An 18,199-nucleotide genomic window follows, 5' to 3' on the forward strand; every position below is an offset into this window, starting at 1 on the left:
TAGGTACAGATGAAAGGGCACATAAGGTTGTTAAAAGGTAGTCAGGAGCCTCGCCTTACAGGGGCACAGAGCATAAACTCATTGAATTTACACAAAGCCATTTCAAATCACTGGTTGGGCCTCAAGGTGGAGTAGTGAGTCCAATTCGGGACATCACACTTGAGGAAGGACATGAAGGACTCCCAGAATCCGGTTTGCTTTATTGACCACTCTCTCAACTTATCTTGCCATCTTCAAAGTTGCCCCTTGTAACACAGTGAGCTCTGATCTGGAATGTGCCCTCTGAAAGGGCGGCGGAAGCAGGTTCAAGAACTTTCAAAGAAAAATTGGACAAATATTGGCAGGGAAGCAAATTGCAGAGCTATGAGGAAAGGAGAGAGAGTGGAACAAATTGGACAGGCCTTCCAAAGAGACAGCACAGGGACAATGGGCTGAATGGCGTCCTCCATTCCTGCGCTGCATTGCTCAGTGAAAATCAGATAGAGCAGCAACCATTTTGGGTGAAGTAAGCTCAGCAGAGGGTGGAGGCTAAAGGGGTGCAGCGAGAATGCACGCGTGAGAATGGAGACACAGGGGGAGCAAAAAAAATAACACGTGCAAAACGGCGCAGACACGCAAGAGCAAAAGAGAGAGCGAGCAGGACAGAGAACAATGGCGACCTGCTGCCTGGCCTGCTTGGGGTTTCCTTGCATTTTCCTCTTTTTTTTAAATAAATATTTTATTGAAAATTTTTGGTCAACCAACACAGTACATTGTGCATCCTTTACACAATATTACAACAAAACAAATAACAATGACCTATTTTATAAACAAAAAAATGAATAAATAATAAAAATGAAAACTAACCCTAATTGGCAACTGCCTTATCACAAGTAACACTCTCCAAAAATATAATTTAACAGTCCAAAATATAATTATCTGTCGCAACGACCTATACATATTATACAGTATATATTAACAACCCTGAGAGTCCTTCTGGTTCCTCCCCGCCCCCCCCCCCCCCCCCCCCCACCCCTCCTCCGATCCTGGGCTGCTGCTGCTGCCTTCTTTTTTCCATTCCCTCTATCTTTCTGCGAGGTATTCGACGAACGGTTGCCACCGCCTGGTGAACCCTTGAGCCGACCCCCTTAGAACGAACTTAATCCGCTCTAGCTTTATAAACCCCGCCATGTCATTTATCCAGGTCTCCACCCCCGGGGGCTTGGCTTCTTTCCACATTAGCAATATCCTGCGCCGGGCTACTAGGGACGCAAAGGCCAAAACATCGGCCTCTCTCGCCTCCTGCACTCCCGGCTCTTGTGCAACCCCAAATATAGCCAACCCCCAGCTTGGTTCGACCCGGACCCCCACTACCTTTGAAAGCACCTTTGTCACCCCCATCCAAAACCCCTGTAGTGCCGGGCATGACCAAAACATATGGGTACGATTCGCTGGGCTTCTCGAGCACCTCGCACACCTATCCTCCACCCCAAAAAATTTACTGAGCCGTGCTCCAGTCATATGCGCCCTGTGTAATACCTTAAACTGAATCAGGCTTAGCCTGGCACACGAGGACGACAAGGTTACCCTGCTTAGGGCATCTGCCCACAGCCCCTCCTCGATCTCCTCCCCCAGCTCTTCTTCCCATTTCCCTTTTAGTTCATCTACCATAGTCTCCCCTTCGTCCCTCATTTCCCTATATATATCTGACACCTTACCATCCCCCACCCATGTCTTTGAGATCACTCTGTCCTGCACCTCTTGTGTCAGGAGCTGCGGGAATTCCCTCACCTGTTGCCTCGCAAAAGCCCTCAGTTGCATATACCTGAATGCATTCCCTTGGGGCAACCCATATTTCTCGGTCAGCGCTCCCAGACTCGCGAACTTCCCATCCACAAACAGATCTTTCAGTTGCGTTATTCCTGCTCTTTGCCACATTCCATATCCCCCATCCATTCCCCCCGGGGCAAACCTATGGTTGTTTCTTATCGGGGACCCCCCCCAAGGCTCCAGTTTTTCCCCTGTGCTGTCTCCACTGTCCCCAAATCTTCAGTGTAGCCACCACCACCGGGCTTGTGGTGTAATTCCTCGGTGAGAACGGCAATGGGGCTGTCACCATAGCCTGTAGGCTAGTCCCCCTACAGGACGCCCTCTCTAATCTCTTCCACGCCGCTCCCTCCTCCTCTCCCATCCACTTACTCACCACTGAAATATTAGCGGCCCAATAATACTCACTTAGGCTCGGTAGTGCCAGCCCCCCCCCCCCCTATCCCTGCTACGCTGTAAGAATCCCTTCCTCACTCTCGGGGTATTCCCGGCCCACACAAAACCCATGATGCTCTTTTCAATCCTTTTTTAAAAAGCCTTCGTGATCACCACCGGGAGGCACTGAAACACAAAGAGGAATCTCGGGAGGACCACCATCTTAACCGCCTGCGCCCTCCCTGCCAGTGACAGGGATACCATATCCCATCTCTTGAAATCCTCCTCCATTTGTTCCACCAACCGCGTTAAATTTAACCTATGCAATGTGCCCCAATTCTTGGCTATCTGGATCCCCAGGTAACGAAAGTCCCTTGTTACCTTCCTCAACGGTAGGTCCTCTATTTCTCTACTCTGCTCCCCTGGATGCACCACAAACAACTCACTTTTCCCCATGTTCAATTTATACCCTGAAAAATCCCCAAACTCCCCAAGTATCCGCATTATTTCTGGCATCCCCTCCGCCGGGTCTGCCACGTTTAGTAGCAAATCGTCCGCATACAAAGATACCCGGTGTTCTTCTCCTCCTCTAAGTACTCCCCTCCACTTCTTGGAACCCCTCAACGCTATCGCCAGGGGCTCAATCGCCAGTGCAAACAATAATGGGGACAGAGGGCATCCCTGCCTTGTCCCTCTATGGAGCCGAAAATATGCAGATCCCCGTCCATTCGTGACCACGCTCGCCATCGGGGCCCTATACAACAGCTGCACCCATCTAACATACCCCTCTCCAAAACCAAATCTCCTCAACACGTCCCACAAATAATCCCACTCCACTCTATCAAATGCTTTCTCGGCATCCATCGCCACTACTATCTCCGTTTCCCCCTCTGGTGGGGACATCATCATTACCCCTAACAGCCTCCGTATATTCGTGTTCAGCTGTCTCCCCTTCACAAACCCAGTTTGGTCCTCGTGGAACACCCCCGGGACACATTCCTCTATTCTCATTGCCATTATCTTGGCCAGGATCTTGGCATCTACATTTAGGAGGGAAATAGGTCTATAGGACCCGCATTGTAGCGGGTCCTTTTCCTTCTTTAAGCGAAGCGATATCGTTGCTTCAGACATAGTCGGGGGCAGTTGTCCCCTTTCCTTTGCCTCATTAAAGGTCCTCATCAATACCGGGGCGAGCAAGTCCACATATTTTCTATAGAATTCGACTGGGAATCCATCCGGTCCCGGGGCCTTTCCCGCCTGCATGCACCTAATTCCTTTCACCACTTCCTCGATCTGTGCTCCCAGTCCCACCCTTTCCTGCTCTTCCACCTTGGGAAATTCCAGCCGATCCAAGAAGCCTATCATTCTCTCCCTCCCATCCGGGGGTTGAGCTTCATATAATTTTTTATAAAATGTCTTGAACACTCCATTCACTCTCTCCGCTCCCCGCTCCATCTCTCCTTCCTCATCCCTCACTCCCCCTATTTCCCTCGCTGCTCCCCTTTTCCTCAATTGGTGTGCCAGCAACCTGCTCGCCTTCTCCCCATATTCGTACTGTACACCCTGTGCCTTCCTCCATTGTGCCTCTGCAGTGCCCGTAGTCAGCAAGTCAAATTCTACATGTAGCCTTTGCCTTTCCCTGTACAGTCCCTCCTCCGGTGCTTCCGCATATTGTCTGTCCACCCTCAAAAGTTCTTGCAGCAACCGCTCCCGTTCCTTACTCTCCTGCTTCCCTTTATGTGCCCTTATTGATATCAGCTCCCCTCTAACCACCGCCTTCAACGCCTCCCAGACCACTCCCACCTGGACCTCCCCATTATCATTGAGTTCCAAGTACTTTTCAATGCACCCCCTCACCCTTAGACACACCCCCTCATCTGCCATTAGTCCCATGTCCATTCTCCAGGGTGGGCGCCCTCCTGTTTCCTCCCCTATCTCCAAGTCTACCCAGTGTGGAGCGTGATCCGAAATGGCTATAGCCGTATACTCCGTTCCCCTCACCTTCGGGATCAACGCCCTTCCCAGCACAAAAAAGTCTATTCGCGAGTAGACTTTATGGACATAGGAGAAAAACGAGAACTCCTTACTCCTAGGTCTGCTAAATCTCCACGGGTCTACACCTCCCATCTGCTCCATAAAATCTTTAAGTACCTTGGCTGCTGCCGGCCTCCTTCCAGTCCTGGACTTCGACCTATCCAGCCCTGGTTCCAACACCGTATTAAAATCTCCCCCCATTATCAGCTTTCCCATCTCTAGGTCCGGAATGCGTCCTAGCATCTGCCTCATAAGATTGGCATCATCCCAGTTCGGGGCATATACGTTTACCAAAACCACCGTCTCCCCCTGTAGTTTGCCACTCACCATCACGTATCTGCCCCCGCTATCCGCCACTATAGTCTTTGCCTCGAACCTTACCCGCTTCCCCACTAATATAGCCACCCCCCTGTTTTTCGCATCTAGCCCCGAATGGAACACCTGCCCCACCCACCCTTTGCGTAGCCTAACCTGGTCTATCAGTTTCAGGTGTGTTTCCTGTAACATAACCACATCTGCCTTAAGTTTCTTAAGGTGTGCGAGTACCCGTGCCCTCTTTATCGGCCCGTTCAGCCCTCTCACGTTCCACGTGATCAGCCGGGTTGGGGGGCTTCCTACCCCCCCCCCCCCCCCCCCCCCTTGTCGATTAGCCATCCCCTTTTTCCAGATCCTCACACGGCTCCCACGCAGCTGTATCTCCCCCAGGCGGTGCCCCCCCGCCCATCCCCTCCCATACCAGCTCCCCCCTCTCCCCAGCAGCAGCAACCCAGTAATTCCCCCGTCCCACCCACCCCGCTAGATCCCCCGCTAGCGTAATTACTCCCCCCATGTTGCTCCCAGAAGTTAGCAAACTCTGGCCGACCTCGGCTTCCCCCCGTGACCTCGGCTCGCACCGTGCGACGCCCCCTCCTTCCTGCTTCTCTATTCCCGCCATGATTATCATAGCGCGGGAACCAAGCCCGCGCTTCTCCCTTGGCCCCGCCCCCAATGGCCAACGCCCCATCTCCTCCACCTCCCCTCCTCCCCCATTCACCACCTGTGGAAGAGAGAAAAGTTACCACATCGCAGGATTAGTACATAAAACTCCTCTTTCCCCCCTTTTTAACCCCCCTCTTCGCCCCCCACATTCGCCCCACCACTTTGTTCAAACGTTCTTTTTAATAACCCGCTCATTCCAGTTTTTCTTCCACAATAAAAGTCCACGCTTCATCCGCCGTCTCAAAGCAGTGGTGCCTCCCTTGATATGTGACCCACAGTCTTGCCAGTTGTAGCATTCCAAATTTTATCTTCTTTTTATGAAGCACCGCCTTGGCCCGATTAAAGCTCGCCCTCCTTCTCTCCACCTCCGCACTCCAGTCTTGATAAACGCGGATCACCGCGTTCTCCCATTTACTGCTCCGAGTTTTCTTTGCCCATCTAAGGACCATTTATCTATCCTTAAAACGGAGGAATCTCACCACTATGGCTCTGGGAATTTCTCCTGCTCTCGGTCCTCGCGCCATCACTCGGTATGCTCCCTCCACCTCCAACGGACCCGCCGGGGCCTCCGCTCCCATTAACGAGTGCAGCATCGTGCTCACATATGCCCCGACGTCCGCTCCCTCCGCACCTTCAGGAAGACCAAGAATCCTCAGGTTGTTCCTCCTTGCGTTGTTCTCCAGTGCCTCCAACCTTTCCACACACCGTTTCTGATGTGCCTCATGCGTCTCCGTCTTCACCACCAGGCCCTGTATGTCGTCCTCATTCTCGGCTGCCTTTGCCTTCACGACCCGAAGCTCCTGGGTCTTTTGTTCCTCCTTTAGCCCTTCGATCGCCTGTAGTATCGGGGCCAACAGCTCTTTCTTCATTTCCTTTTTGAGCTCTTCCACACAGCATTTCAAGAACTCTTGTTGTTCAGGGCCCCATGTTAAACTGCCACCTTCCGACGCCATCTTGGTTTTTGCTTGCCTTCCTTGCCGCTGTTCTAAAGGATCCACTGCAATCCGGCCACTTTCTCCTCCTTTTTTCATCCGTATCCAGGGGGGATTCCCTTCTGGTTTACCGCACAGTGTTTTTAGCCGTCAAAATTGCCGTTGGGGCTCCTATCAAGAGCCCAAAAGTCCGTTTCACCGGGAGCTGCCGAAACGTGCGACTCAGCTGGTCATCGCCGCACCCGGAAGTCCGGCATTTTCCTCTTTTGAACAGCATAAGACAAGAATGACCAGAATTTGACAAAATCATTAACTACGGTGGCTGAGGTAGGCTGATTGTGCAGTGGTCAATGGGCTCGGGGGAAACCCTCGTTTCCTTCCTTGCTGCTAATTAATAATGCTCGCAGGTAAATGGGCAAATGGCGGGCGAGGGAAAGAGGGGCAACTGTGAGAGAAACAGGGTATTAGTCTCCTGTCTAATACTCTCTCTGCAATTAGCTTGATACATCTGGAAAATAAAGATATCCACCTGGTCATAGTTGTCGTGCCCATGAAAAAAGGGCTCCTTTCTGAAGATCATGCTCGCCAGCATACAGCCTAAACTCCACATGTCTAGACTGTAGTCGTACATCTAGGAGAGAACAGGTGGTTTAGTTAAGTCGGTTAACATAGCTTTCACTGCACCGCAATCGTTTTAACATTCTGGTCAACTAGGGATTAACTCAATATCATTACTGATCTACGGATAATGAGTCAATTCCTTTTGAAATGCCTCACTTGACCCTGCCCCAGCGCTCTCTCAGCCATCAGACAGTGCACCTCAGATCCAAACTGTTGTGTTGGGTGCTCTGGATCCGTGGAACACATACAGGTCACCAACACTTGAAACAGTGCAACACTCTTTTATTGAATCATTAACTGTTTAACATACTCTGACTATGGGTTAACACGATACCAGCTTTAACTAAAGACCTTTGCCTTGTCCTAACCACAGTACTAAGTCTTACAACACCAGGTTAAAGTCCAACAGGTTTATTTCGATGTCACTAGCTTTCGGAGCGCTGCTCCTTCCTCAGGTTGATTCACCTGAGGAAGGAGCAGCGCTCCGAAAGCTAGTGACATCGAAACAAACCTGTTGGACTTTAACCTGGTGTTGTAAGACTTCGTACTGTGCTCACCCCAGTCCAACGCCGGCATCTCCACATCATTGTCCTAACCAGTCGATGCACTCAGCACATGGTGAATGTCTGTGCTGCAGGCTGTGAGCTCTGTCCTCCTAGCTAGCTGCAGCTCGAATGAGCGGGAACTCTGATGTCCCCTGTCTTTATAGTGCGTGTGCTCTCACTGGTGATTGGCTGCGGTGTTGTGTATGTTGATTGGTCCCACTGTGTGTCCATCAGTGTGTGTCTGCACCATGATATACTGGTGTATATTATGACATTCTCCCTTTAATAAAATAAAGTACATGTGTGGCAATAGGTAGTGCATGGTGAGAATGTCCCTGACTACGTGTGTGCGAAATATTTGCAGGACTATGTACATGAGAATTAAGCTATTTACATGGGAAGGTGCCTGGTGCAGAAAAACTGTATGCCACAAGAATAACGAGATGAACACTATATACAAACCATGTAAACGATCAAACGGAAGAACAGAACAAATCAGAAAGTCCATAAGTCCACAAATTAAGTCTCTGAGGTGGGTGGCGAATTCTGGTTGACCGCCTCAAGTTGGGTCGGGAGCCGCCGGCTGAGGAGCGGGCTGGACTGCGTCAGAGTGAGGAGGATGCAGAGTGACCAGGATCTCTGCATAGTCCATGGCAGGGTCAGCAGGAGGGCGAGGCGACAGTGGAGGATCACGTAGCGAGCGTGGAATGAGACAATGCGTCGATTGCAGCGTAGAATGGAGCCATCCGGTAGACGAACCAGGAACGAGTGAGGGGCTACCTGCCGAAGGACCACAGTGGTTGCAGACCAGCCACCATCCGGAAGAGGGATGTGGACGTTGTCATCTGGAGTCAGAGCAGGGAGATCAGCTGCACGGGAGTCATGAGCTGCCTTGTGCTGTGCATGAGACAGCTGCATCCGTCGAAGGAACGGAACGTGGTCGAGGTCTGGGACATGAATGGACGGCACCGTCGTCCTCAGGGTATGACCCATAAGCAACTGGGCTGGCGTCAGGCCAGTGGACAGTGGGGCGGAGCGATAGGCCAGCAAGGCGAGGTAGAAATCGGACCCAGCATCGGCAGCCTTGCAGAGGAGCCGTTTGACTATGTGGACGCCCTTCTCCGCTTTGCCGTTGGATTGGGGGTACAGGGGACTGGATGTCACATGTGCAAAATTGTACCTCCTGGCAAAGTTGGACCATTCCTGGCTTGCGAAGCAGGGGCCATTGTCCAACATAACCGTGAGTGGAATGCCGTGTCGAGCAAAGGTGTCCTTACAGGCACGGATGACTGCAGATGATGTGATATCGTGCAACCGTATCACCTCCGGGTAATTTGAAAAGTAGTCCACGATCAGGACATAGTCTCTACCCAGCGCATGGAACAGGTCGATGCCCACCTTGGTCCAAGGTGACGTGACCAACTCATGGGGCTTCAGGGTCTCACGTAGTTGGGCCGGCTGGAAGAGCTGACAAGTGGGGCAGTTGAGCACTGTGTTCGCTATGTCGTCATTAATGCCGGGCCAGTACAGTGCCTCTCGGACCCGTCGGCGGCACTTTTACACGCCAAGATGGCCCTCGTGTAGCTCTTCCAGGACGAGCTGGCGCATGCTATGCGGGATGACAATGCGGTCCAGTTTAATACTACCGCCAGATCATCTCTGACATTATAGAACTGAGGGCATTGGCCCTTGAGCCACCCGTCTGTTAGGTGGCGCATGACACGCTGTAGCAAAGGGTCAGCAGAGGGCAGTAGAGCAGAGGGCAGCTGATTGGCTGTTGCGGGGGCAATTTGCATCCGTCAGTTGTGCTCACCCTAACCTGAAGGTGTACCCGAGCAAGAGACCCTACTGTTCAAGTGAAGACAAGCATCCAGCAGAGGGCAGTAGAGCAGGGCTGCTGATTGGCTGTTGCGGGGGCAATTTGCATACGTCTGTAGCGCTCACCCTAACTTGAAGGTGGTTTGTGGAGGAGCTGTTGTCAAGTGACACTTAAACCCGAAACACTTCTTCAATGTTTCCCTCCCTACCCCCTCCTCTAACCAAAAAAAACCCAACTGCTGTAAAGATCAAGAGGAAGGCTCGAGGGCAGGTAGAAATAGAAAGAAGTTGCACCGTGAAGTCACAGTCTGCAGGTAAGGGATTGCTGGTGACTGGTAACTTGTTTTTCTGTTCTTTTCCCTCAGGTGTTATCGTGCAGGGCGCAGAGGTTGCTGAGTGAGTGCTTGCTGAGAAGGGGAGTGAATAACAGGTAAGCTCTTTCTTTCTTTTTTTATCTAGAGGGGATGGCAGGGAAGGTAGTGCAATGTTCTTCCTGCAGAATGTTTGAGGTGAGGGACGCCGTCAGTGTCCCTGCTGATTTCATCTGTGGGAAGTGCACCCATCTCCAGCTCCTCAGAAACCGCGTTAGGGAACTGGAGCTGGATGAACTTCGGATCATTCGGGAGGCAGAGGTGGTCATAGATAGAAGCTTCAGGGATGTAGTTACTCTGAAGAATAAAGATAGATGGGTGACGGTAAGAGGGGCTGGAAGGAAGCAGTCAGTACAGGGATCGCTTGTGGTCGTTCCCCTTAGTAACAAGTATACCGCTTTGGATACTGTTGGGGGGGGGGGGGGGGGGGGACTTACCAGGAGTAAGCCATGGGGTACAGGTCTCTGGCACAGATTCTGTCCCTGTTGCTCAGAAGGGAAGGGGAGAGGGGTATACAGTATTAGTCATTGGAGGCTCCATAGTTAGGGGGATAGATAGGAGATTCTGTGGGAACGAGAGAGACTCGCGGTTGGTGTGTTGCCTCCCAGGTGCCAGGGTGCGTGATGTCTCGGATCGTCTTTTCGGGATCCTTAAGGGGGAGGGGGAGCAACCCCAAGTCGTGGTCCACATGGTACCAACGACATAGGTAGGAAAAGGGATTGGGATGTAAGGCAGGAATTCAGGGAGCTAGGGTGGAAACTTAGATGTAGGACACGGTTATTATCTCTGGGTTGTTACCCTTGCCACGTGATAGCGAGACGAGGAATAGGGAGAGAGAGGAGTTGAACACATGGTTACAGGGATGGTGCAGGAGGGAGGGCTTCAGATTTCTGGATAATTGGGGCTCATTCTGGGGTCGGCGGGACCTCTACAAATGGGATGGTCTACACCTGGACCAGAGGGGTACCAATATCCTGGGGGGAAAGTTTGCGAATGCTCTTCGGGAGGGTTTAAACTAGTTCAGCAGGGGCTTGGGAACCTGAATTGTAGCTCCAGTATACAGGAGGTTGAGAGTAGTGAGGTCATGAGTAAGGTTTCAAAGTTGCAGGAGTGTACCGGCAGGCAGGAAGGTGGTTTAAAGTGTGTCTTCTTCAATGCCAGGAGCATCCGGAATAAGGTGGGTGAACTTGCGGCATGGGTTGGTACCTGGGTCTTTGTTGTTGTGGCCATTTCGGAGACATGGATAGAGCCGGGACAGGAATGGTTGTTGCAGGTGCCGAGGTTTAGATATTTCAGTAAGCTCAGGGAAGGTGGTAAAAGAGGGGGAGGGATGGCATTGTTAGTCAAGGACAGTATTACGTTTGATGAGAACTCGTCTACTGAGGTAGTATGGGCTGAGGTTGGAAACAGGAAAGGAGAGGTCATCCTGTTCGGGGTTTTCTATAGGCCTCCAAAACGTTCCAGAGATGTAGAGGAAAGGATTGCAAAGATGATTCTGGATAGGAGCGAAAGCTACAGGGTAGTTGTTATGGGGGACTTTAACTTTCCAAATATTGACTGGAAACACTATAGTTAGAGTACTTTAGATGGGTCCGTTTTTGTCCAATGTGTGCAGGAGGGTTTCCTGACACAGTATGTAGATAGGCCAACGAGAGGCGAGGCCATATTGGATTTGGAACTGGGTAATGAACTAGGACAGATGTTAGATTTGGAGGTAGGTGAGCACTTGGGTGATAGTGACCACAATTCGATTAAGTTTACTTTAGTGATGGAAAGGGATAGGTATATACCGCAGGGCAAGAGTTATATCTGGGGGAAAGGCAATTATGATGCGATGAGGCAAGACTTAGGATGCATCGGATGGAGAGGAAAACTGCAGGGGATGGGCACAATGGAAACGTGGAGCTTGTTCAAGGAACAGCTACTGCGTGTCCTTGATAAGCATGTACCTGTCAGGCAGGGAGGAAGTGGTCGAGCAAGGTAACCGTGGTTTACTAAAGCAGTCGAAACACTTGTCAAGAGGAAGAAGGAGGCTTATGTAAAGATGAGACATGAAGGTTCAGTTAGGGCGCTCAAGAGTTACAAGTTAGCTAGGAAGGACCTAGAGAGCTAAGAAGAGCCAGGAGGGGACATGAGAAGTCTTTGGCAGGTAGGATCAATGATAACCCTAAAGCTGTCTATAGATATGTCAGGAATAAACAAATGACTCGGGTAAGAGTAGGGCCAGTCAAGGACAGTAGTGGGATGTTGTGCTTGGAGTCAGAGGTGATAGGAGAGGTGCTAAATAAATTTATTTTGCTTCAGTATTCACACAGGAAAAGGACAATGTTGTCGAGGAGAATACTGAGATTCAGGCTACTAGGCTAGAAGGGCTTGAGGTTCATAAGGAGGTGTTAGCAATTCTGGAAAGTGTGAAAATAGGTAAGTCCCCTGGGTCGGATGGGATTTATCCTAGGATTCTCTGGGAAGCTAGGGAGGAGATTGCTGAGCCTTTGGCTTTGATCTTTAAGCCATCTTTGTCTACAGGAATAGTGCCAGAAGACTGGACGATAGCAAATGTTGTCCCCTTGTTCAAGAAGGGGAGTAGAGACAACCCAGGTAACTATAGACCAGTGAGCCTTACTTCTGTTGTGGGCAAAATCTTGGAAAGGTTTATAAGAGATGGGATGTATAATCATCTGGAAAGGAATAATTTGATTAGAGATAGTCAACATGGTATTGTGAAGGGTAGGTCGTGCCTCACAAACCTTATTGAGTTCTTTGAGAAGGTGACCAAACAGGTGGATGAGGGTAAAGCAGTTGATGTGGTGTATATGGATTTCAGGAAAGCGTTTGATTAGGTTCCCCACGGTAGGCTACTGCAGAAAATACGGAGGCATGGGATTCAGGGTGATTTAGCAGTTTGGATCAGAAATTGGCCAGCTGGAAGAAGACAAAGTGTAGTGGTTGATGGGAAATGTTCAGACTGGAGTCCAGTTACTAGTGGTGCACCATAAGGATCTGTTTTGGGGCCACTGCTGTTTGTCATTTTTATAAATGACCTGGAGGAGGGCGGAGAAGGATGGGTGAGTAAATTTGCAGATGACACGAAAGTCGGTGGAGTTGTGGACAGTGCGGAAGGATGTTACAAGTTACAGAGGGACATCGATAAGCTGCAGCGCTGGGCTGAGAGGTGGCAAATGGAGTTTAATGCAGAAAAGTGTGAGGTGATTCATTTTGGAAGGAATAACAGGAAGACAGAGTACTGGGCTAATGGTAAGATTCTTGGCAGTGTGGATGAGCAGAGAGATCTCGGTGTCCATGTACATAGATCCCAGAAAGTTGCCATCCAGGTTGAGAGGGTTGTTAAGAAGGCGTATGGTGTGTTAACTTTTACTGGTAGAGGGATTGAGTTTCGCAGCCGTGAGGTCATGCTGCAGCTGTACAAAACTCTGGTGCGGCCGCATTTGGAGCATTGCGTGCAATTCTGGTCGCCGCATTATAGGAAGGATGTGGAAGCATTGGAAAGGGTGCAGAGGAGATTTACCAGAATGTTGCCTGGTATGGAGGGAAGATCTTATGAGGAAAGGCTGAGGGACTTGAGGCTGTTTTCGTTAGAGAGAAGGTTGAGAGTGACTTAATTGAGGCATACAAGATGATCAGAGGATTGGATAGGGTGGACAGTGAGAGCCTTTTTCCTCAGATGGTGATGTCTAGCACGAGGGGACATAGCTTTAAATTGAGGGGAGATAGATATAAGACAGATGTCAGAGGTAGGTTATTTGCTCAGAGAGTGGTAGGGGCGTGGAATGCCCTGCCTGCAACAGTAGTGGACTCGCCAACACTAAGGGCATTCAAATAGTCATTGCATAGACAGGTGGACGATAAGGGAATAGTGTAGATGGGCTTTAGAGTGGTTTCACAGGTTGGCGCAACATCGAGGGCCGAAGGGCCTGTACTGCGCTGTAATGTTCTATGAATTTGGACGAGGCGTTCATCCGTGGCAGGTAGATTGGAGGCCACGATGGCCACATTGGCGTCAACCTGGCAGACGAATCCCGCTGGGTCACATGGAGTGTTGTCTGCCCTGGAGAGAGCGTCAGCAATGAGGAGGTCTTTGCCTGGGGTGTATACCAGCTGGAAGTCATATCGCCAGAGCTTGAGAAGAATACGCTGGAGGCGAGGCGTCATGTCATTCAAGTCTTTCTGTATTATATTGACCAGCGGGCGATGGTCGGTTTCGACGCTGAATTGAGGAAGTCCGTACACATAATCGTGAAACTTAACAACACTGGTCAGATGGCCCAGGCACTCCTTTTCTATCGGCGCGTAGCAGTGTTCCGTGGGAGTCATGGCGCGTGACGCATATGCAACGGGGGCCCGTGATGAGGCCTCAGCGTGTTGCAGGAGCACTGCCCCAATGCCAGATTGGCTGGCACCGGTCGAAATTTTGGTCTCTTTTGCTGGATTGAAGAAAGCTAAGACCGGGTTTAAAAAGCTAAGTTTGGTTTTGAGTTGTCTCCATTCGCGCTCGTGGGCTGGGAGCCATTGGAGGTCTGTCGTCTTCCTGACCAGGTTCCTGAGAGCCGTGTTATGAGAGGCGAGGTTAGGGATGAACTTCCATAAAAAGTTGACCATGCCCAGAAATCGGAGGACCGCCTTCTTGTCCTCTGGCGTTTTCATGGCTGTGATAGCAGCCACCTTGTCCGCATCCGGCTGCACATCCAACTGGGAGATGTGGTCCCCGAGGAACTTGAATTCTGTCTGACCAAAAGAGCATTTGGCCCTGTTGAAGCGTAGGCCCTGCTCACGTATGCGTTTGAATACGCGCTGGAGGCGACTGACATGCTCCTGCGGGGTGGTGGACCAAATGATTATGTCATCGACATAGACGCTAACACCTTCAATGCCTTCCATCATTTGTTCCATGATCCTATGGAACACTTCTGACGCCGATATGATCCCAAACGGCATCCTGTTGTAACAATATCTGCCAAAGGGGGTATTGAATGTACACAGTTTCCTGCTGGATTTGTCGAGCTGGATTTGCCAGAATCCTTTTGAGGCGTAGTTTGGTGAAGAGCTTGGCGCGAGCCATCTCGCATGTGATCTCTTCACGCTTGGGAATTGGATAATGCTCCCTCATTATGTTGCGATTTAGATCCTTGGGATCAATGCAAATTCTCAATTCGCTGGAAGGCTTTTTTTTTTATTTTTACACATACCATGGAACTGACCCAGTCGGTTGGTTCCGTGACTCTGGAAATCACTCCTTGGTCCTAAAGGTCCTGCAGCTGCTGCTTGAGACGGTCCTTAAGGGGTGCTGGGACCCTGCGAGGTGCGTGCACCACAGGCGTGGCATTCTGTTTCAATAAGATCTTGTAGGTATTTGGGAGCGTGCCCATGCCTTCGAAGACGTTGTGGTGCTGGTTGATGATGGCGTCGAGTTGCGCCCTGAAGTCAGTGTCCTGAAAGGCAGACGTGTCATCAGGGGAGAGTGAACTCTCTGAACTAGGTTCAACAGCTTGCATGCCTGCGCGCCAAGCAGGGAGGCTTTCGAGGAGCCCACGATTTCAAAAGGAAGGATGGCTTTGCGTGACCTGTGCGTCACTTCAAGTTGGTACGAGCCGATAGCAGCAATGGCAGTGCCATTGTAATCCAATAGCTGGCAGGCTGATGGAAGGATGGCTGGTTTGACACAAAGGCTTTGGAAGTCAGACCGCCAATGAGATTGGCGGAGGCACCAGTGTCCAGGTGGAATCGTATTTGGGACCGGTTGACCGTCAGGGTGGCACACCACTCATCGTCTGGATCGATGCTGTATACCGACAGCGGCTGGTGTCTTTGCTTCGGGGACAGCCTGTTTTTTGTCACAACACCAACTCGAAAAGGCGCCTTCGGGTCCTCGGTGTCACTGCTGTGTGGGAGGTCCGCATCGGACTCGGTGACCGTGGGTTGAATTGCCCGGACATTCTTGCGAGGCTGGCTGAAGCGATATGAATTGGCAGGCTGAGCTGCTCGGCAGAAGACAGCATGGTGGCCAAGTCTGCCACATCTTAGGCATTGTCGAGATTTGGCAGGGCATTGCCGTTCTAAATGGGTGGAGCCACAGTTGCCGCACGCCGTAGCGTCAGCACGTTCGCTGCGCCACCGCGCATGCGCGGTGCGGTCGTGCATGGTGCGCGCCTGCGCATTACGTTCTTTGACGTCGCCGTCCCCTCATTTGGTGAGCACAAGCGTGGGAGTCTGCGAAAAGCGCGCGAAATGACCGCCCTCATCCAGGCTGAGGCCCTGGAGTTGCTCAATCGCTTGGAGCCGTTCCGTCTCGTGAGGACCTTGGCGTGCCGTTTCAGCCGCTTGGATGTGGGAATACCGACTCGTGGCGTTTTAGTGTAAGGACTCAGGACTCAATGGCGGTCGCTCGGGTGAGCTGCTTTACTTTGAGCTGCTGTCGTAGGGAGTCCTCCGACTGAACACCGAAAACGATCCGGTCGCGTATCATGGAGTCGGAGCTGGGCCTGTAGCTGCAAGACTGCGCAAGGATGCGGAGGTGCATGAGAAAGGATTGGAAAGGTTCATCCTTACCCTGCAAACGCTGTTGGAACACTTGGCGCTCGAAACTTTCATTTACCTCTACGCTGCAGTGAGTGTCAAACTTGAGGAGGACCGTCTTGAACTTTGTTTTATCTTGGGGCAGCACGGTAGCATTGTGGGTAGCAGAATTGCTTCATAGCTCCAGGGTCCCCGGTTCGATTGCGGCTTGGGTCACTGTCTGTGCGGAGTCTGCACATGCTCCCAGTGTGTGCATGGGTTTCCTCCGGGTGCTCCGGTTTCCTCCCACAGTCCAAAGATGTGCAGGTAAGGTGGATTGGCCATGATAAATTGCCCATAGTGTCCAAAATTGCCCTTAGTGTTGGGTGGGGTTACTGGGTTATGGGGATAGGGTGGAGGTGTGGACCTTGGGTAGGGTGCTCTTTCCAAGAGCCGGTGCAGACTCGATGGGCTGAATGGCCTCCTTCTGCACTGTAAATTCTATGAACTTCATCATCCGCAAAGGTGAGAGAGTTGAAAATGTGGATGGCATGGTCTCCAGCCATGGAGAGGAGGAGAGCAATCTTTCTGGTATCCGAGGCGTCCTCCCTGTCTGTGGCCTCAAGGAAGAGCTGGAAGCGCTGTTTGAATATCTTCCAGTTGGCCCCTAGGTTGCCGGCGATGCGGAGCGGCGGCGGCGGGCAGATGTTGTCCATGTTGCAGGATGACCGAATGCTGGCGGAAGGCAGATCACTTGCAGGTAGGTCTAAGAAGTGCTAGTATCCCTCAACTCCTGGTATCATGTTGTGTTGGGTGCTCTGGATCCGTGGAACACATACAAGTCGCCAACACTTGAAATAGTGCAACACTATTTTGTTGAATCATTAACTGCCTAACATACTCTGACTCTGGGTTATACGATACTAGCTTTAACTAAAGACCTTTGCCTTGTCCTAATCAGTTGATGCACTCAGCACATGGTGAATGTCTGTGCTACAGGCTGTGAGCTCTGTCCTCCTAGCTAGCTGCAGCTCAAATGAGCGGGAACTCTGATGCCCCCCCGTCTTTATAGTGCGTGTGCTCTCACTGGTGATTGGCTGCGGTGTTGTGTGTGTTGATTGGTCCCTCTGTGTGTCCATCAGTGTGTGTCTGCACCATGATATACTGGTGTATATTATGACATAAACCACTTTCACTGCAACAAAAAAAACCTGCTGCTCACGTCACCTCTGGTTCTTTTGTCAACAGAGTGACCAACTCCAGACAAAATATTTAAGGGGGTCTTTGACATCGGAGTGGAGGAGGTTTTGGGGGGGGAGGGGGGTATGGTGTTCTACCAGAACTATTCAGATCGCCAGAGAACCAGACCAGAGAGAAGATTGTGCAATGCGGCTGTGCAAAGGTCCCATATCGCAAATACGGGAAAAACGACATTTACCCCAATCAAGGAGACACCTGCCCCAATTACAGGATGATCCTGTACAATCCGGAATGGCTGATCCCCCGGTTTGTCAATCACCTCGACCCCCATTTCTTGGCCCTCCCAGCAAGGGCGAATGGTTTCCATCTCCTCTGCCCAGACCCCTCATGGGTTTGAATACGAGAACCTCTATCAATTCTCCTCTTACCCTTCCCTCTGGAGAACTGCTCCATTTATCCACATCAAAGTTGTGGACGAGCACTTGGGAAAGAGGACAGGGATGTGCTGTCAAATCCCAGCAGCAGGTGCAGAGATAGTCAGACCACAACAGAGGTCTAGAAAGTCATTTCCCCATCAGGATCCGGTGCTGCCATGCCTTGGGTGTGAAGCTGAAGGTAACTCAATGCGACAGAAACGTAACTGGGGGACACAGTTTTTTTTCTTTTTAAAAATAAATTTAGAGTACCCAATCCATTTTTCCAATTAACGGGCAATTTAGCGTGGTTAATCCACCTACCCAGCACATCTTATTGGTTGTGGGGGTGATACCCACCCAAACACGGGGAGAATGTGTAAACTCCACACGGACAGCGACCTAGAGATGGGATCGAACCTAGGACCTCGGCGCCGTGAGGCAGCAGTGCTAACCATTGCACCACAGTGCTGCCCAACTGGGTGACACAGTTAAAAGGCTACAGGTAATGCAGGCCCATTAACAGAGAGCGAGAGTGTGAGAGGAGCGGGACATGAACAGTGAGAGAGTGAGAGAGGAGCAGGCCCATTAACAGA

The 18,199-nt window shown here is 51.0% G+C and overlaps 1 protein-coding gene across 3 annotated transcripts in view; it reads right to left on the reverse strand.

The window, feature by feature from the left end:
* LOC140424685 (casein kinase II subunit alpha) overlaps nt 1–18,199 on the reverse strand; it is a 155,778-nt gene that overhangs the window by 73,971 nt on the left and 63,608 nt on the right. For all 3 annotated transcript variants that reach the window (XM_072507963.1, XM_072507960.1, XM_072507961.1), the window contains one exon: nt 6,655–6,756. In XM_072507963.1, coding sequence (XP_072364064.1) covers nt 6,655–6,756 — 102 coding nt within the window. The remainder of the gene's footprint in view (nt 1–6,654; nt 6,757–18,199) is intronic.

Source organism: Scyliorhinus torazame, chromosome 6, assembly GCF_047496885.1.
Source record: "Scyliorhinus torazame isolate Kashiwa2021f chromosome 6, sScyTor2.1, whole genome shotgun sequence".
NCBI lineage: Eukaryota > Metazoa > Chordata > Chondrichthyes > Carcharhiniformes > Scyliorhinidae > Scyliorhinus > Scyliorhinus torazame.